General features: G+C 45.4%; 1 protein-coding gene across 2 annotated transcripts in view; it reads right to left on the bottom strand.

Moving 5' to 3' along the window:
• SFMBT2 (Scm like with four mbt domains 2) overlaps positions 1-20,817 on the bottom strand; it is a 122,523-nt gene that overhangs the window by 39,746 nt on the left and 61,960 nt on the right. For both annotated transcript variants that reach the window (XM_005446200.3, XM_055711470.1), the window contains 3 exons: positions 9,477-9,578; positions 8,676-8,823; positions 3,597-3,679 (listed from right to left, as the gene is read on the bottom strand). In XM_005446200.3, coding sequence (XP_005446257.1) covers positions 3,597-3,679; positions 8,676-8,823; positions 9,477-9,578 — 333 coding nt within the window. The remainder of the gene's footprint in view (positions 1-3,596; positions 3,680-8,675; positions 8,824-9,476; positions 9,579-20,817) is intronic.

Here is a 20,817-nt window from a genome sequence, read left to right on the forward strand (position 1 = left end):
AAGATTTGGTTTTACTTCTCATCACACTACTCTGATTTGATTGGTAACAGATTAAACTGATTTCTCCCAGTCGAGTCCATTTTGCCCATGACAGTAACTGCTGAGTATGCTCCCCATCCTTATCCTGACCCACGAGCCTATCGTTGTATTTTCTCTCCCCTGCCTGGCTGAGGAGGGGAGCGAGAGCGGCTGGGGTGGGCACCTGGTGTCCCGCTGGGGTCAGCCCTCCATACACCCGTACAAATAACCACTGATGGCAACAAATCAGGAAGCAATGTATGTCATGGTTTACTCCAATCCATACCTCTCAGCAACTGGGAGGAGGTCACTCCACACCAGCTGCAAGCATATTTGAATGCTTGCTAGTCATGCATTTGCTTTCCACCATTGTTAATGGGCTATTATGCTGAGGGTTCCCAGATCTCCTACACTTGAGCACCTCTCACCTTGCTAGGAGAAACCTTGCAAAGCAAATAACTCATCTTGCCTGAGAACAGAGAAACTACATTTAGTTGGCCAGGCTGACTGAGGCTGGAGAAATCCCAGTAACCTATGCTCAGCGTACAAGGTCTTTCTCTGCAGACTGCAGGTACATAAGTTGCAGGTGGGTGTAGATGAAACCAGTTGTATTTACTGCCACAGCAGTACCTCTGTACACTTAAATACAACACTAAAGAAAAAGGTCTTTCGCAAGTTATCTGAGGCACCCACTGCCCTCCCACTCTTCTCCTGTGAAGGCAAAGCCAAGCCAGATATTACAGCAATGATCTCCAGATGAGGGGCTACCACCACGAATAAGAAACACAGGACCAAAATGGGGGGTCATGAGCTTGCCAGAATGCAGCATCCCCTGTTGTGGTAAGTGTGTGGGAGCCTGAGAGAGGCTGCAATTCAAATCATTCAGGTACCACTGCTGTAGGCCAATGTATGCCTTTGCAAACTGCTTCTGTCCAACGCTGGCCTGGCCATATGACAGCAGCAGGCTGCTGACCAGTCCCTCCTGCTCCTGTCAGAGCCAGGATGGCTCAGCTCCAATGGAACAAACCAGAGCTCAAGTTTGTAACCACTGCAGCTGATCTGAAGTGCAGAGGTATCCCAAGACCCCACAATCCTCTCCAAAGCCTACACAAGCCAAGCCTCAAACTACTCTTCACTCAGTTCCATCCTTAACCTCTATTCCTTTCAGTGCCCCCTCTCGCTTATGCTCAGTCCCTTCCAAGAATCCTACCGCCACTATCACAGAAAACACACTAATGCAATACCTGTGGCCATGCCATGGCTTCCTTTCCTTGCGTTTTGCTCCCCTCTGTCCCACTTGTTCTGCAACATACCAGCTCTGAGCATTTGCACCTCTGTTTGCATGCAGCAGCATGGAAAGGTTCCCGCTTTTGGCTGAAATTTTGGCTACCAATAATAATTAGGATGGGTATTAATTGTCACTGGCTCAAAATGACACCAACCTCTCATCCAGCAACCCCATGTGAGCAACTGAAGCCAGATTCAAATTCAACCCTTCTGCTATTTGTACAGCACCTAAGACATGTCACCTTAAACAGTCACTGGGAGCTCTCTGTGAGACTAAAAACTTTGATTTGGTCTTTTTTTCATCAAGAGGCCTTCCAAGAACATGCTGCTAGTCTCAAATATTGCTCGGACTGTTGCAAGCCTTGCTCTGTACACAGATCAGCTTCACCCTGTAAAAGCTGCCAATGGCCAGGACTTCAGAGAAGCAAGGTGAGTTTGTTTAAATGCCTTTTATGTTGCCTAACAAGGAAACGTCATTTATCATCACACCGTCTCCTTTCATTGCAGTTCGGTGCTGGAGGCTAATTTATACAGAATCAATGGCAAAACAGTTAGCTGGGAGTTTATTTTACTAAGCATTTGGTCATGTCAATCCATTTCATAACTGCCTCTTCTCATTAAATATACCCCCTAGGGAAACAGTTACAGCATATCCACTTCCAGCACCACGTCTGGCTGCACTAGGTGGAAGATGTGCTTGCAATACAGCTTCTACCAAAGAGCCGCTCACAGCCACGAAACAAATGGACGACCTGCCAGGGAGGCTGCACAAGTGACAACAGCGAGATTACATCTCTCTGCAGAGAATCGTGTTATCGAGAGCAAAAGAATAACAGACACATGTTCATCTGATGAATGTTTCCTTAAAAAAAAAAAAAAAAAAAAAAAAAAAAGAGGAAAAAATAAGTGCTTGGACCTGATTTAATCTTTGGAGGATATTACGCAGAGACTATTCTCAAGGCTGCCAGTGCTGAGAGCACAGATCCATTACCTGACAAAAAGAAAAGAGATATAAAGAAAAAGGGGGGGGTTGGGGGGGGTGTATGTGTGCTTGCAGAAGAAAAGAAACATGAGAATCATCCTACTCTACTGGTGGGACACAGCATTGACCAGCTTCCCTCAGCACTTTCAGAAATCTTCAAATTCCCTTGAGGCAGAGGGTGTTGCATAAGATGGCACAATAAATGGGGCAAACAAATATCAACTCTGAAGTCTCAGCTCCCAGGTCAAACTCTGTTGATGATACAGGTCTTCTGAATTCATCAACAAAAAGCATTCACATTCATCAATTCACCATCAAAGGTCTGTTCCAAGCCAGGCTGCCCTTGGGCCACCACAGATGAAAGGCAACAACATATCTGGTGTCTTGCGAGACTGTCTCCACCCTGCTTTTCATAAACATCCTGTCCCCCCATCGTGTGACTTCTGAGTACAGCGAAAGGCTGTGTAACTCCTAGAGTAACCAGCTTGTCCACCGTTCACAACATTGCTTTATTTTACAGACCCTTCTGCGCTTATTTTAGGTACCACCACATTTCCAGTTACTGATGGGATCTCAACTTCCATCAGTTGATGGGAGCATGAAGAGCAGCACCAGGTTACTGGAAAAGGCAGAAAGGCACATCTGCCTTCCAGCAAGTGATGAACCTGTCGGATCAAGCCACAACAGACTGCTGCTGCCAGGAAACAGCCTGCAGAAGACTGTTTCCAAAGCTCTGAACCTTGATGGCCTCCAGCGTAATGATGTGCTGCTCACTCTTTACATCACTGTTGCTGTATCAAGGAGGCCCATGATCTGTCCTAAAGACCAGAGCATCCATGCGGGTTAATCACTCTTCTCACACTCTGAGCTCAACAATTTCAACCTTAGCTGTTAATCACGTTTGGTTTAGTTAAACGTATCCCCCTAGGAACCAGAGAAAACACCCAAAATGTAAAGAGGGCCAGATGATATCATGCAATTTTTTTACCTAGTTGTTCGGTTGTTTTTTTTAATAGCACCTGCATTACTTGTAATGGTCAGCTGATATCCTCCTTGTGCTAGGTGCTGTACAAAATCAGAGAGGAGATGAACAGCAGGAAATCTAAATTAATCAGACAAAGACAAGAATAAGATAACATTTTTCCTCTTTTAGGCATGGAGACCTGAAACACCTCTCCAGCTGCCTTCCTAAGACAGACTCACGGCGGTCTGCGGGAACTGTCCAAAGCCTTGCTGCAGCTTCTCTGTGCAAGCTATTTTGTTTCACACGGACCAACAGGAGCAATGCAAAGGCAAAAAGAGAACTTACATTTTTAAAGCACAGGTGAGGCGCTGCCTCCGCTCCACACTGCTTCTGGTAGTCTGCCCAGTCAAAGTCCTGGCCAGAGTAACCTGCAGGATGAGAACACAGAAAGTGCCATCAGCCACCACCTCACACCAGAGAGCGAGCACAAAATGGGCCCCAAGCAGATGACCATTTGTGTTTCAGCATCCCATCCCACTACAATGAACTGTGCAGCATCAGCGGGCAAGTTCTCTGCATGCCTGTTTACACACCATGAGAGCCAGTGCCAAGGCTTCTCCAGCCCGAACTCACACATCTTCTGCACTTCATTTTGAAAATTCCATACCCTTGTTAAAAATTAATAAAACATACTAGTGTTCCTTATTTTCCCTTTTCTGTGAGCATCTCCCAGATAATAAACCTGTAACTATTGAGAAGCGCTACTGCCCCCAATTTCCAGGTGGGGCTAGTCATGGACTTCTTTCTCCTTCCTTTAGCTATCTCAAAGATGTGATTATGGAGCTGGACGTCAAGGATCCCTCAGCAGTGGACAGGGAGAGGACCAGCACAATCAGAAGCTGAACCATCTTCTCTTTCAAAGCATAAGATAAATTCTTCTCTCTCTTCCTGACATTGATGTACCCTCCATGACTGACTTTCCAGCAGCTCAGCGTACCTGAGCTGAATCCCATCACAGGAAACATTATCCAAGGTTATATAGAAACCTGGAGCAGAACAGGAAAATGAACACAGATTCCCCAGCTCCCAGACTAAAGCCTCAGCAACTAGATGATCCCTGCAGCCTCTGCTTCTGGGAAAGAAAGGGAAGCAACACTGATTTATATGAGCATCTCTCAGACAGTCCCATCACAGGAAGACAAAACAGACCTCATCCATTCCTCTTACCTGGCTATTTACACAATAAACTCTTAGGACAGAAGGTGAGTTTTATTTAATTTGCTTTTGGGGTTTTTTTTTGTCCTTTATATTTTTCCAGTGCTTGAAAGTGCTAATCCTGTCCAGGGCCCTGTGACAATACTGTTCATACTCTAATAACATTATTGCAGAACTACTCTTACTGGGAAGTTTTAGGAGTCACCTAAAGGCCAAATTCTCCCCTCAAGTCTCCCTGCCTGGAAGCTCAGCCTGGCCTCATTTCACAGAGCATCCCTTTATGCCTTTTTCATTGATAGTCAAAAAGGGACACTCAAGATCAGATGGGAATGAATCATTTATGACAATGAAAATTGTGACTTTTTTTGTAGGCAAGAAAGGACTGGAATACTGAATGGAGTCACCTATCAGTCACCCAGATCCAAAAAAGGAGGTAAAAATGTTGGAGATAAAGTCACAAGTACCCTGGTAAGATGCAAGTAGCTGGGATAGGATGAGCTTCTAATCCTAATGATTACATACATGACAAAGAAATTAATGACATAAAGCTTTAAGTTAAGATTCCTGTCTCTGTGGGTCATGAAGGTGCATAATAATTGTAAAGCTACAAATACACATGCACAGGGAAGTAAAAAAGGGCAACTACTTATACGGAATGCTCATTTTCCATAAGGAAAACACATATCCTTGCACAACCAATTTATGCAACAGTATTTTCTTCCCACTGCTCCATCTCCTTTTTTATCACCAGTTCCTTGTTTGCCAGATACTCTTCAGCTTCAAAAAGTGAAATGGAAAACAGGAAGAGAAGTGCACATCACTTAAGTGTCAGAATGGGATTCATCTGATCACATACGTTTGCAGGAGATGCCTACAGCTGTGCCTGTCACCCTGGGTTCCCTAAAGAGTCAGTGGAGGAACAGGCAGATCCAGAGGTGATCTGTCTGTCCTCCTGCAGAAGGAGCACAACGCCCTGTGAAAGTCCCTCTCCCTCGCCACTGACTCCAGAAGCAGCCAGGGTGATGGGCTCAGGTGGGGACAGCTACAGTGTGGTTGCCTACATTGAATCATCTGGGGTCCATCCCAGCTACCAGAGTACGCTTGCCTTCAGGGACCCAAAAAACTGCCCACACCTTGCACTTTATCACATCTCCAATTCAAACCCCTCATGGACAGGTTTGAATCTTGATCGCTAGCTACGCAAAATCCTGGCAGAGTGGATGGAAAAGGCACACTGACAAGGTTTCAGTGAGGTATAACAACTTGTGACCGCACAACCACCTGTTGGCTTGGCCCTGCACCACCGAAATCACTGGAAGACCTCTTGCTGTAACCTTCAGCAGGAACAAAACCTGGGAGGGCAGTTAAAGACTTTGCCATGACCCACTTCAACAGCCCAGCGAGGATGACCCCAAGTGAAGCATACTCAGGGACTGGCTTCAAACAAGCCTGGACCTGCATATGGCCTTTTCACGGAGCATCAAGATGTAAGCTCCCTCCCTTAGCACGTGGGGAGGTACCACGTCCCCAGTACCTCCATTAGCACGTGGCATTCACATACTGTCACCCTTTAAGGCTCAGCCCAAGTAACAACGTTCAAAGCTTTGTTTGCGTGACTCAACTGCTGCTCCTCAAACATGTAAAACCTCACTGTGTTTGCTATCTCAGCTCTCAGCATGGAAGAGCCCAGCAGTCTAATCAGAAGCAAACAGAACAACACAAATGTACTGGAGGTTTTGGAGCTGGCATTTCCTTAGTAAGCCTTACAACTAGGAGTGCTACTGAAATGTTTTTCCCCCTCTTAATAGCTCATAAAAAGGAACAATGGTTGTTACTCTAAAGGGAAGTGGTCTATAAATCCAGCTCTAATAAATATAAACAGCACTTGTTCAATGTTTATACAGCAGCAGTAAATGGGTATTCATTTTTGGCACTGTACAGGAAAATACTGCTCTCTATTTCTAGTAGCAAATGTTTGCACCTCCTGTTCATGACTCATCTACTGCACGTCTGGCTTCAACAAAGGCCCCATAGGCAAAAAGACAAGAGAATGGAGATCAGGCAAATAAAGGACTCCAAACCCACACACCCCAACCTGGTATACTGATCTGATGAAATAAAATCAAGTAACTTTACAATCAGAAAACCTCCTTGACAGCCATAAATTAACCAAAAAAACCCAAGCCCAGCATACAGCAAATAAATCCTTTTGCTTCATGGGAACTTCGTGCCTTTCAACAGGGAGAGCTGTGTGAGCAGCACAAAATATTGCCAATATATTCTCTGTTAAAGGTGATGTTGGTTGGGAATGTGTGAGCGCTGGGGAAGCAGCAGGCTGGCCAAATCTTGGTGCAAGAAGGACAATTCTGGACAGCCCAGATTTGGGTGGGAATGGTGGGATTTCCTCCTCCTCCTGCAGACCTGCTCAGCAGCCGCCAGCTCACGCCACAGCCTTCCTCGCTTTTGCAGCATTGCAGCCCTCCCCTATCAGTCCTGGTTACTCACCCAGAGCCGGTATTACTCCGCTCAGAGAAGACTGGCACCATCAGCGGGGGTTTGAAGGCTTTCCACTTTCCCTCCGCTTTCTTTTTTCGGAGGTTTGTGGGGGGTTTTTGTTTTTTTTAAAAAAACATATTTTTATGATGTCTGATTATATTTTAGTGACTCAAAGAGCACGTCTGCCGATGGAAAAGGTTTTTGACACAAAATGTGCTAAAATGCAGTTTGGGCATGCCGCCCTCATACACAGTCTAAGAAATACAGCAACATACAGCATGCATCTATCTGCCACTCGCTGTACGCCTTTTTAATAGCTTCCTTCCAGCACTGCTGATCTGACAGCAGAAAGCAAACTTTATTTCCACTGGGGGAATGAGGGGAGACTTTTTACACTTTCTCAGGAGCCCAGGTGGACCCCAATCACCAGGCATCACACCAGATCACGACCTACGCCTCACACTTTACTGGCCGAGTTGAGAAATATCTGTATGATGGATACTACAGATACTTCTAAAAATGTTGGCATCTAAACCAGTTCATGTGTGTTTGACCTGTAAAATATCACCTCAGACAGACACCTCAAACATTACCTCCGACTATCCCTGTAAAGAGAAGTGTCTGGCCTACAGTCCACTTTAGTTAATCAGCTGCATGTGAATTTGGGGTGGAAAAAACAGAAAATTTAATTTACTTTCATTTTTAGCAACTTTTCTGGCCAATATCAGTGAGCACTTACACAGGCCTTATCATTGTACCTGGATTTAAGGGGGAGGAAGCATTCATTTATTTCAGTAAAAGCAACAGCTACATGTGCCAAAGAGACACTCTGGATATACATGAGAGGACTCTGAATCTGGTAGGGAAAAACCCTTCGCTTCCCTGGGTTTGGCAGCAGCCTAATTTTTCCAAAAGTAAGACAAAACTGCGTGCACAAAATATAGTGGGGAAAAAAACAACTCTTTTTTTTTTTTTTTTTTTTTTTTTTTTGAGATACTTCTTTTTCTCCCAAGCAGCACCAATTTTTGGCAAAGGGTCGACATCCCAGCCAGCTTCAAAAACCTAAAATTCCAGAGAACCAACACATTTTGCAAGTGAATAAATATTGCTAGGGCACTGCAGGTGGTTGTCTGAGATTGCAAGTAATTAACTGCACTGCCTCGAAGTTTGGAAATAGCACGGCTGGAGGCTGTTTCTCCTGGCTCTGACCTGAACACTGCTCGCCATTTGCCCTCACCTGGGATTTTTTGAGACATCTAAGGAAATGCCTACATGCTCCTGAGCTGGCAGCTCTGAGTTTAGTTTAGGCATTCAGATGTAGGAGCTTTGCTTGGCCTCGGCATTGTATCAAGGTGGATGCTACAGGGAGATGCCTGGTTTGCCTCCAGTATGACATGACTGGTAATGCTCCTTTTGCTCTCTACACACACAAAGCATCGCTAAGATGCATTTCACAGGAATTCACTAGGCTTCAGTGCAGCCTGCTTCAGACTACAAAGCACATGATCATCAATCCACCAGCAAGACCTGTTTGCAGAGATGCTCATGGGCTAGTATAAGCCAGAACAGCTCCAGTGATTCAAGAGAGTTACTCTGGCTTGAGATACTTAGGGTAATGCTCTGCAGTGAAAAGCATCATGTTTTTTAAAGGCAACAATAACAAGCAATCTTCCTTCAGAGGAAACCTGCAAATCACCAAGAAGGAATACGAACCCTTGGGAGGTGTGAGATTGACTCCGTTTTTAAGGCACCACTGTATTGGCAAGATCCCTAAGGAATCCGCATGGCAAAGCATTGAGATTTTGCTGGGTTCAGGTCTCAAGTCATCAATGGTCACTTGTAAATAATGATTGCTAAAAACCTAAGGGGTGAAAAACAAGAAAACAAAATCAGAAGTTAAATATGCTGTAACATCAGGTAATGTGGAAAGATGAAACAGTCATGCCCTGGAGTTAAACTACTCCTGAAAACAACCCGCTCTCATGTAACACTTTCCATCAAAGTGTTTCTACCAAAGAGATCAAAGTCTGAGTTTTAGAGATGGGTAAACTGAGGCAAGGGAAAGTGCTGGGGTTCAGGGTCACTCAGTGTGCCCACAGCTGAGCAGGGACTGGAGGAGATCCCACAGCCTTCCTCTCTCTTGCCTTTGAGAGTGTGGATTAAATACCCAGCTACTGCCTCCATCCAGCTGTTTTATTTCCAAAGGTTTCCCAGATGTGCAGGGAAAATACATATGCATGGAGGGGAAACAGAGGTAAAAGAGGGATCCTATTTTTTTTTGCATGGAAATGGTAGATGGACATGCCATCCCCATTGGATCTAAGTGCATATAGTTAGCTGGTGATGCCTGTGGGAAAGAAACAATTCATTAATTAGGAACATCCACGGATTTTAAACATATGTCTTAATGTGTTCTCCAGCCAATTAAGTACCACTCTTGAGTTTTCCTAAGTGTGGTGGAAATCAGTAAGAGGTTCCTAATCAGGCTCTCTTCAGCCCTTTCTGGGAGCTCACCTTGGTCACTGATGCAGGACAGATATGAAATGGCTCCCTCATATTCACCACCTCCAGCTTCATCCCCACAGTGAAGAAGTGGTTTCGCAAATCAGCATGATCCTGCGGATGAGACAGGGAAGAGGAACACATGGTATGCCAGAGCCATGCACCAAGGAGGGGCCGATACATTTGAAAACCTATTTGAAATGTGTCCATGTGGATTTTGCCACTCAGCTGATTACCACATTGACCCCCAGCTCCAACTGGGCACTTCTGGCCCTATGCTCTTTTCATGCCAGACCAACCACAGAAGGAGAGGGGACAGCCTCACTCCTAGAGGACAGATCTGCAGCACCAAGCCCATCATATCTAAAGCACGTTGTGCATCCATCTCAGCACTAACGTGAACTGGGTCAACAAGGAGAACACCAAAGTGAGGACCTGTCCGAGAAATGCCTGCTTGAAAACCTCCCCTGGGCACAGCCTCTTCACCTCTGACAGCCACTACCATCTTGAGAGCAACTAAAGGTCCCGATGTGCCAGGACTCAACCTGACATCCCCAGGGCAATGCACAACATGGATGTAAACAGCTCAGGGTGGCCCTGATTTATCCTGGCGGGTGTCTACCTCCTGCAGGGCACCATAATAAGGACCTGGGCTGTTTTCCATGTGCTGCAAGATAGAAAGGTCTTTTCTCCAGCCAGGAGACCAAAGTGGTGGACTATGGCCCAGACAATGAACCCTGACCCAAAACATGGGCAACAAGAGAACATGTTGGTGGGAAAACATGCCCACTGCAACCCCCTTCCACCTGGGATCAAGCCTGGCTGCACCCAGAGGGGTTCCACACAGCAGCTTTGGGGATGGCAGCAGGATGCAGCCCCAAAACTCAGAAGAAACCAAGGTTCAGCTCCCTGATTTGCCACCAGTTTAGTGTTTAACATCTACCAAATCACTCCATTCCTCCTGACCCCTGCCTAACAGGCGTACAAGTTGGCATCCTAATTCCAGATTAACAATCATGTTTTGTGTTCATTCAATAAAAATGTCCTACAGTATTTCTAAACCATCTGTGCATTAGCCAACACAAGCATAAAAAGAGACATTATATTTAACACACACACAGACGACTCCAAAATACATGCAGAAAGCCTGCTATCTAATAAGTGGTTAGCAATGTCATTCCCATCTACATTCATCGCTACACATTTTATTCTTGTTCTAAAATGATTTTCTATTGATCCAAAGTTGTATGCCATTGTGCTTTCTTTTCCCCAAGAACTGCCTTCACTTGTAGACTTAACAACTTCTATTTTGGGATCTTACATTCCTGGTGCCATTAGAGAGAAAGACTTTTACAAGCTCCAACCACGGCTAAATGAATTGTTTTCATCTTACCAACCTTCAATGTCACAGAGCCTTTTCTGTGAGAACCAAAAAGCAGTCCAAAAAAATCGTAACGGATTCAGTCTCACAGCAGAAGCATATACTGATGGGGAAACTGAGGAAGATTTAGCAATGATGGCCCAGAGCCCAGTGAATTAATGGCTGAGGAAGGAGCAGACGTTCAGGAGTCTCAGCATCCTGCAGTGTAGCATAACCATCAGGTATGGACCTGCGCTTGCTGTCAGTCGTTTCCGTATCACAAAAGCCCCAGAGAGACAGAAGACTCGTTTCTAGCAGCTTTGCACAATAGTTCAGTGAATCAAAGTCTGAACCAGGGAAGAGAATCTGGCTCCTTGTACATAGAGGTTGCCCAGGACCAGGGATGCATCGGACTGACAGGTTATCCAAATTGCCATCTATAATCCTGAAAAGGCTTCAGCTGGGAAAAGATGATGGCTGCAAAAACCAGACCTTGCCAGCAATGAACTTCAAATCTCCAAAGGCAAAAAGCATCTGGACTGGAGGGCTGCCTCCTCCGACATGAGGATCTACACCAGCATCTCTTAATCCTTAGGGTGAGGTTGCAAAGAAAAGGCAACTTTGAAAAATGTACACCTGGAAGCAAGCTTACACCACAGCATCTTCCCATGATTCAATTCACACTCGTATCCAGCATCAATACATAATAAGCCAAGATCCACCAAAGTACTTAATCGTGTTTATCTTTAAACATGCAAGTAGTTTCCTCAACTTTTTAAATGATTTCTTAATTGAGACCAAAACATATCGAGACCAAAACATACTGCTTCTCATTTTTATTTGAATTGTTTTCTTTGAGTCTTCTCCTTCTATTTGTTTTGGCCTTTTTCAAAGGGAAAAAATAATCGGGGAGGAGGGAGCTAATAACACTTAAAGCTATTTTGCTTCAAAAGCATATCCCACTTTCCTCCACGTGCTATGTACCTTAGGATCAAATCTCCCTTCTCATTCAGCATAGCATGTAAATATCTTCCCCATTAAATTAATATCAAGAGTGAACTTGCAAGGGGAGTTTGTGGGATCTCAGGTACATCTGCCTTTCGAGGGTCAAAACCCCCTTTGAAGCAGGAACACACATTTGTTTGGAGAAGGGCTGCGGAAGTAAAAAGCTTGTCTGTGTTAAATGTCATATTTGAGATAGGAAAGCTTTCATGGAGAAAAAGCCTTTGTATCGTACCTCTCTGACAAATGCTCAGGGTCTGGATATTTGATCTTTCTCGTGTATTTGCTAAAGAGAAGTATCAAAATTTACCAAAGCAGCCTTAGATTTTTGCAGCCACAAAAGGAAAAAATGATCTTGACGCCATTCTCCGGTTCCAGTGCTGGAGTTGCCTCAGCCAGCAGGGAATTACTTAGGATTTGGCATATGCTCCTCTTCAAAACTCCAATTAATTTACATAATTTCTAAGAATAGGTTCCACAGAAGTGAAGGCAAAGCTTTTAATTAGTATTAGACTCAAAGTGATACAGTGGATAATGAACTCTCCTCCCTTTACTCACATTGACAGGAAAGATGCCTCTTTAATAAAAGCAGCTACAAGAGAGGCCTGGAGGGGTGAGACATTCCCCTGGTCCCCGCCAGGCTCCGCAGCCAAGCAAAAGAAATGCCTGCAATCATTATGGGTGTCAGAATCTGACCCTCGACTGCTACTTCATGACATTCCAAGGTACCGATAAGGATGTCAGCAGTCACAATTTTCTAGCAACTTCTCCAAGGGAGTTTCAATATTCTTTGAAATTGGGATTAATAGGCAGAATAATTTTGACCATCTGGACCATTTTATAGCCTTGTGCATGGTGAACCTTCACTCCTACCAGCAGTCAGTGCTTCCCAGGAGCAGCCCCACTGCCCACATGGATTTACACCAGCAGATTGCCTGTCCTGGGGTTCACAATCCCGGAGTGGGAGATGGAAATACCCTCCATCTGCTGGAGAGCAGTCAAGTAAGCTGGATCAGTAATTGACAAGGGTGCAGAAAAGTCCCTTGCAGCAAAGTGAAAAATCATGCCACAGAAAGTACAATGAATTAACGTGGTACGAGTACCACGGTCACTCATTCAAAGGGTCACAATCTCTAACATGATGGATTACAAGCCTGCGACGGTGCTCACGGGTAATGAATGGAAAATTGCATAACCCTCAACTGAACGTCTGTCACTTACAGCCCAAACCCACTGGCAAAAGCCACGGCTGTCACAGCTCTCACTATAACCCCCAAGAAGCAATTAACTCAGCCCCACACTCAGTTTTAGAACGCTATGCATTTACAAATTTGCCAGCGTTCACGGGCTGTGATCCTCTGGGCCACCTGAAAGACATCCCCGCTTTGATATGCATCTGCCTCACTGGCTCCATCTTCGTACCGCATGGGCTCCTGCAACCCCTCCACAAAAATACCGATGGGCTTTGCCTGCAACCAGCATCACCAGCAGGGCTGGGAGCTGGGATGTCTGAAGGTCAAATAAAAAGCCACGAATGATGCTGTGAAGAGAACCAGGCTCCTAATTCCCAACCCTCCTCTTTAGGTACTGAGATAGCCACGTCATTTTCTCCTTCACAGCTAACAAGTCGCCAGCAGTGCAGGTGTCAAAAATGTCAGGTGACTTGGGAGCCTAAATGTCATTCCAAACGAGATCCACAAACAGCATTCAAACTGTTTTCGGACAGTATTTGGATTCGTAGGGATGCAGCCGAGACTTTAGGGGAGTACTTGTGTGGGTGACATGCAAAAGTCTTAAGAAAGTATTTTAAAGACTTAAAAGTCACCAGGCACTGGCTTTAGGTCTTGAACTCAAAAAGATGTGCTTCAAAATCATCATAGCCATTTACCCTTCCTGGTACCTAAATACCTTGCTAAATCTGGCTTCTGAGTATTTCTACTCAACAAAGGTTACTTAAGCACAAATAATCTCAAGTTTGTCCATGTCACAAGAGTGGAGCTCAGGTAATTTTACATGGGCGCTGAATAACGCAGATAGAGCAGGAGGACCTGGCTAAGCTGCTTTTGCCTGTGATACTCAGGGAAGCCGTGCTAGGGGCTGGTTGCTCTAGCTGTGTCCACAAACCCAAGGAAAGGCATCACCTCCAGTTTGGGAAATCTGCACTTTTAGCCCAGTCTGCTCAAGACGGAATGCTGGTGTTGTCTCATTTTAAACCCAGCAGCTTATCCAGTGTGCAGGTAAGAGGAAAAGGCTCTAATGTGAACTCTTAATTTTCAAATATTCTAACAGTCACGGCTCTTTTGGTCCAGCACAGTCAGATTCACATGGACTATAAGACTTCAACTTCATTCAAAATTCAGAACTAAGTCTGAATGCTGAAAAGTTGCCAAAGTTGAGAGGCTGATTAGAAACACTGAGCAGTTAATAAATGATTGACCTGTGCCTCCTTCAATCCTCACCAACTTTGTAACAGTGCAAAATGCTATTGCCTTCAGCCACATCTCTCCTGCTCTACCCTACTAAAAGACACACAAGTGAGCCCCATCTGTTATGATTGGAAACATATTATTTGATTCAGGTTTTGTTTTCAAAGATATCGCTTCCCCCAGTGTTTTCTCTAATTCTCCAAGAAACTGGCTGCTTCTAATAGCCTAATTTTAATCACAAAGCTCATGTGTGGTAACCAGTCACAAACACAGTAATAACAGTGGTTAAACTGCCTCTACAGGAATCTGGCATTCGTTTTTTAATTGAGAAAAAAACATAATAAAGAAACACTCCCAAATGCAATCCTCTGCATTATTTGCAGATGAATCAGTCTTGTTTGTGATTCATCAACTTCCTTTGCTAAACACAGAGCAATTTTCCCCAAAGACACACTCCACAGAGAGACAAAAATCCCCCGGTAAGACACAGTTTGACAGCTGCAGTCACGGGAGGACCAAAATGTAGAGGTGTGGGGTGGGATGAAGAGCAAAGGGTGCTGGGAGGGAGGTTTTAGAGATACCGTGACCCTGAAGTAATGAGCACGAGAGCCAGCTATAAACTGCACCTACTGAAGAGCCCCTTAAAAACTGCAGATGCTTCTGCCTAGGATTGAATTTAGCCCTACGGATTTTAAGCTCCGCTTGTTGAATAAAAAATAGTTACCATAGAAACAGCAACATCGCAGAGTAGCCAGTCTAAATCCAAATACACCTTCTCCGTATGGCTCGGACCGCCACAGATGGCATTAGGGCAAAGATCCCCTCCCACGCAGCGCCTGCTTTGATTTGCCTGGGCAGTGCAAGTATGGGCGGCAGAGGTAAAAGAGACAGATAAGCATCGACTTGGGGTCGGGGTTTTGGGGTGGGGGGGTGGGGTTGCATGATTAGTTTGTTTTTTTGAATGTCTGACAGCATTCAAGATCACCACGCTACTTCACTAACAAATCCTGGTTGTGTCACACACACGGGTCCCATTTCGCAGGTGGGAAAGTCTAGTGGAAAGGAAAACACAGGTGGGAACACCTACTGGAGTGCTCGAAGTGACTGCCGTTCACTCTTTTCACACCCTCAGTTGTGAAGAGGGACTGAGTCTTTCACCGGCACCCGGCACTGAGTCTGCCCTCAGCAGCGTCACAACAGTAATTGCTTCGAGGAATCAAGGGGGATTTGTTAGAGGAGAGAGGATGAGAACAAATTCAGTGCACATTGTGGGCTGCAACCACCCTGCGAAACAGCTAAGGACCAGAGCTGGTTTTTGCTTTCTTTGAGAAAAAATGATCCATCTTTAGAGGGATGACTTTTAGGTATCACCCACCCCTGACAAGGGAGCAGATTCTAGCTGCAGGTGCACATCAGCCCCTCTCACTGGAAAATGCTGCCATGCCCAGGGATGCAACAGGCAAGAGCTCAGGTTGTCATGTATGAACTCTCCCACACCCTGTCTGGATGCAGAAAGTAAACTGGATCAGGCCCTTCTGCTAACCTCTCACCATCCTGAGAAACCCTGGCACGTAATGGAGAAAGAAAACAACACATGCTAAACATACAGCCAGAGGCATGAGGAAGGTTGAGGGACCCGGTTCCCACTCAGCCCATCTGCTTTGCTTGAACTGTCTCTGGCCTTTCTCTTCCAACCCTAACTTTCATATGGTGCTGCCAAAGAGACCCTTGGGGCATCTCAGACGGGGCTTGGCTTCATTTACCTCCTTGGACTGCTCTCCCCCCAACTCCCTTGCAAAGCCCACGGTTAAAAGGGAGCTGCAGAGAGGTCAGAACTTTTTCTTGGTCCACAGAGGTACCATGACTCCACCTCGCCTGAATGCCACCTTGGTATCAGAGACACTCTTGCTCCCAAGAGCCATGAAGGCAGCTACATTCGTGAGGACCTTTGCAGTATACTCCTAATGATGGGTATTAGGTCTTACCAAGATAAATGGCTTTAACGAGCTGAGACAGGAGTGGGTCAAAAAGCAGCCGAACAACTGAGGGATGGGGACGCCATGCACATCTCCCAGCCACACAAAAAGCAGTCAGGGTGAAGGGCTGGCGAGTGCTATGGATGGGGAAGAACAGATGGAATATAAATGATCTGGCAGCCTCCAAACAACATGGCAACTCGCAGGTTATTACAGCACAGCATGCACAGCAAGGGCCAGCCAAGCCATCGGTGCATGAAGGGGTTGGGGATGGCTTATGTTGGGATTTGGCTTCCAAGTGGAACCAAAAGCATGTTCGTTTTAAGCTCCTGCATCAGCACATGCCCATCTATTGCGGGGTGGGGGGGTGGGGCAAAGACAGAAAAACCCTGTTGGACTTAATGTCTATTTATATAGCCAGGTCAGGATTGTCTCTGAGCAGAAAATAACTCTTGGTTTTCTGTCTTACACTTAAAACTCCTCCAGAATACCCAATAATGGAAGAAAACACCCTAAAGTACCCAAAGGGTTTATTAACTTTCGAGAGGTGTTGTCCTCCTTTTTTAAAAAAATCACAATCTTGGAGAAATAGTCCATCTTACTCTTGTAATTAAAATGCACAGTCCATCTGATGGAAAAATTGTATTTTAGATGGGGGGGGAGGGGAAGGAGTCCTGTTTAATATTAATCTTCATACTTCTGAGTGTAGAACTAGAACCACCACTCTGTCTGGAATTTCAGGGGACAGCTCATGCCTGAGTGATGGGCGGCCCCTCTCTATCACTCTCCTTAGGAGAGATCTGTCCCAACAGATTCCTTCTATGTCATTAGTCTTACCATTAATTAATACTAGTACTGATTACAGGAAACATCCAAAAGCTCTAGTTAAAAATAGGAGCACAATGGGATGGGCATAACATAAAAGTTTTTTTGTCAGAGAGAGAACAATTTTGAGCTGGGGGGGGGGGGGGGGAAAGACAGCAACTTTAGGAAAGGAGGACCAGAGGGTGGAGAATGGGAACAAAGGCTGTAAATCAAGAATTTCCACGTGTCTTAGATAGCACCTCTCTCTCCTAAGCATCTGTGCTCCTCAAGCAGTTTAACAGAGTTTGGGTTAGGGATGAGGCTGGTGACAGCTCCATCCAAGCTAGTCATCACGACCCACTTTATAGCAATCCGATGGAATTGGGGATAGGATGCCCATATGCAACATCTATGGAAAGATGATGAGCACCCCAAATCCTGGGTAGGATTTAGCTGCCCAAACAGAGGCATCTGGAGTGAGCTGAAAGATCCCTGAAGACTGACAATATCTGCACGGGACCCACAGGTACGGTACAGGAGACCAGGGAAGGCATAATGGGGTGTCAGAGAAGATGCCCAGGATGCTATCTGCCTCTCCCTAGGAAACAAAATTCCATCATCTGTGTCCAGCGTTCATCTTACACAGGCTACAGGGCTTTAACTCTAAAAAATGCATTGATTCATAAATACTAGAGGTAGCAGGTGCCGTGTTTGGCATCTGGCTTCCCAATGCAAGGCTCAATCTCAGAGAGCACCAGCAATGCGAGCACTGAAGCTAACTGCTGAAACTCTCACACTTAACTTGAAATCAGGCCCCGGGAACACTTTGACCATCCTTATTCATACCCAAAGCCCTGACCATTATTTCAGGTGTCCTCTGAAGCTTAAGCCATCGTTTATGACCGATACCTAGCCAAGCATGAGGGAACCATACAGCACCCTGAAATCAAAGCAGAAACAGCAAAGGACACATCTCCTTGAGCTGTGGCCTTTTGGAAGGATTTGTGCTCTTAAACCATTCAAACACACTTGAAAATCCTGTCTGTATTTAGTTTTCTTTAAGGATCAACATGTTTTATGAAAAGAATGGAACAACAAAATAGTAGGTGTGTTGCAAAAAGCTTTTGTGAAGAAAAAACTTATTCCAGGATGTGCAGTTTGCAAAATACTATGTTTAGCAGCTATATAACAACAGCATTTTCCAGCAGTTGAACATCACGTTCTTTAAAGGACCCCAAAGCATTTTACGAACACTTTCCACACACAGCCAAGTGTAAAACAGCACCAGAAGATAAGAACCTGTTCTCAGCCTCTCCCCTGATTTTTGCAACCAGCTCATGTGGTCTGGTGGCTGGTGCCCTCTCCTTAGGTGCCAAGAGGGGATAAGTGCTGCACTCTGCAAAGGATTTTGGGTTCTGCTGCTGAAGCCCACCACAAACAAATTCACCTCTGCCACACTTCTGAGCATTGGTAATTCCAGAACAGCTTCTGAGGTCTCAGGCAAAACCCAACCCTATTACACCAAAACCAACGAGCACCAGCAGCAGCAGCAATGGTGGGCTGGCAGACCCCTCAGAGGAGCCACTTCTCACACTACAAAAGCAGATCTGCTTTCCCGGCACCACCACCTGGGACCAGCTCACAGTTGTGCACAGCTCAAAGGACAACAGTGATTTAAGTCGTAACCCAGCCAAACATGCAGGTGCTGACCCTAGGGACCGCTCAGGTCTGTAGAGCAAAGCACACACTTAGGCTCTCCTCAGTGATGTGTTTCTGTAGGGAAATGTGGAAAATGCAGAATATAATTGCTCAGTGAGCAGTTTACCACGTCTGCCAAAGTAAACATTTCTAGCTTTCCAGAGGATCTTTAACAGTTGCCAGCTGTCCAACCTGTGTTTTATATCTCATCCAACACATGACAGTTACAGTAGTATGGAGCCCCAGGCACCATGTAGAGACATTTCTTCTGTGCTGTGTTTGCAAAAAAAAATTAAAAAAAAAAAAAAAAGTAAAAATGACATCTTTGGATTTGACGCTTTTTGGTGGGATCTGGGATTCTCTTTGATGGTCCCACACAATTATTGGCTTATCTTGCAAGATCTGACAAGTGTACCCTCCTATAGTCTCTTAAAGCCTTTCCTTAACTCATGTTTAAGTCATTACTACAGGAAGATATGTTCATAGGCATGGAGAAGCTCTCATATTTTTCTTCTTAGTCAAGAGGCACAAGTTGTGGTTGATTCGCCCTAAATGGGCAGAATGAAGTGATGCCCACACATAAACAATTTATTCAGCTTCCTGCCTCCCCAGCACCAGAACCAGGGGCTTAGGTAACACCAGACACTAAATTCAGCTCACCCTGTGCTCAGCTTTCACATTACAAATAAGCAAGCCCTATTGACCTAATCCTGCCTTTTGTCACATTTGGCCTCAAAGTAACTTTTCTCTTGCTCTATTCAAGCATTCCAACGTTTTGCATTGTCTTCTAAGAGGAACATCTTTGCAAGCTCCAACTGCATGGCGCACCAACTGGGATTTGCTGAATTTAAATTTATGACCCTCACGCCATAATTAATGTAAGTGGGTATAAGTCTGGCATCCTGAGAAGAGGCAGCAAAACAGATGTTACAAACTTTTTAAAAAAGAAGAGGTGTTTTATGAGTCTCATCAGAAACATTCTTCGCTCTTTCATATAGGCAGGAATAAAATTTACCCATCAGGCATTCTCTGCAGTGATCTAAACCCTGCCCCACACAATGCATTTTTGATCTTGAAACTGCAAACGCAAACTTTAATAGAGTTGGCTGACAGAAGCATCGCACGAAATAAATGGCAGAGAATCAAAACTCTCCGCACGCTGCTCCCGTCACAACACGGAGCTTCCCAAACCCCTGTTCACACTGAAAGCCAACGCAGAAATCTTCCCTCCCCCAGCCTAGCAGAGCTTAGCTAGCAACCGAGTCACTGCCTGAGCCATTAGCAAAGCAAACGTTCCCAAAGTGATGTTGCTAATCCAAGTGCATCTCAGCTGGTCAAGGAGCCTGGATTCCTCACCGGGAGCTGCTGGCACATCCCTGTAGGAAGGGTCAAGGTGGCACCGGGGTTTTGTGGCATGCCAGCCAGGATAGGACGGGATGAGTGCCCTCTTCCAACTACAGAATCACAGAAGCATTTAGGTTGGAAAAGACCTTGAAGATCATCGAGTCCAATCGTAAACTTAACATGCCATGCCCACCACTAAACCATGTCCCTGTGTGCCACATCTACATGTGAACTGCACCGCCTGCATGGGTGCTTTGGGGTGTCCCATTGCTTAAGTACAGGGAAGGAACCCACAGGGTGTCCAGGCTGGATGAGGCAGGAATGGTGGTGGGGAGGGCACTGTGATGGAGCACATCCCTAAGCAGGAGATGATACCAGAGACCGAAGGGCACCACCGTGCTTCAACACACCTCCCTGAGCATCCTCTTGTGTCCACAGCCACACTGCCCATCACACCGCAGTGAGGATGTAACTGTTAGAAACCAGGTGGGCAGTGCTAGAAATCAGGATTATCTGGAGCCATCGTGATTAATAGCAGTACAGATTTGCACGGGAAATTAAAGCTGGTGCCTCAGGGCTGAAGCACATCTCTAATTATTAAAAACCAGAGTGAGACAGAGAAAAAAAAAAAGGATTGGGAGCAAAATTATCTCCCACTTCCACTATAGAACCCTGAAGGATGTTTCTCTGCCTTGTGATCAGATGAAAATTTTCATGTAAGGGTCACAGAAAACTGTCCAACT

This window comes from Falco cherrug, chromosome 5, assembly GCF_023634085.1.
Source record: "Falco cherrug isolate bFalChe1 chromosome 5, bFalChe1.pri, whole genome shotgun sequence".
NCBI classification, from domain to species: Eukaryota; Metazoa; Chordata; class Aves; order Falconiformes; family Falconidae; genus Falco; species Falco cherrug.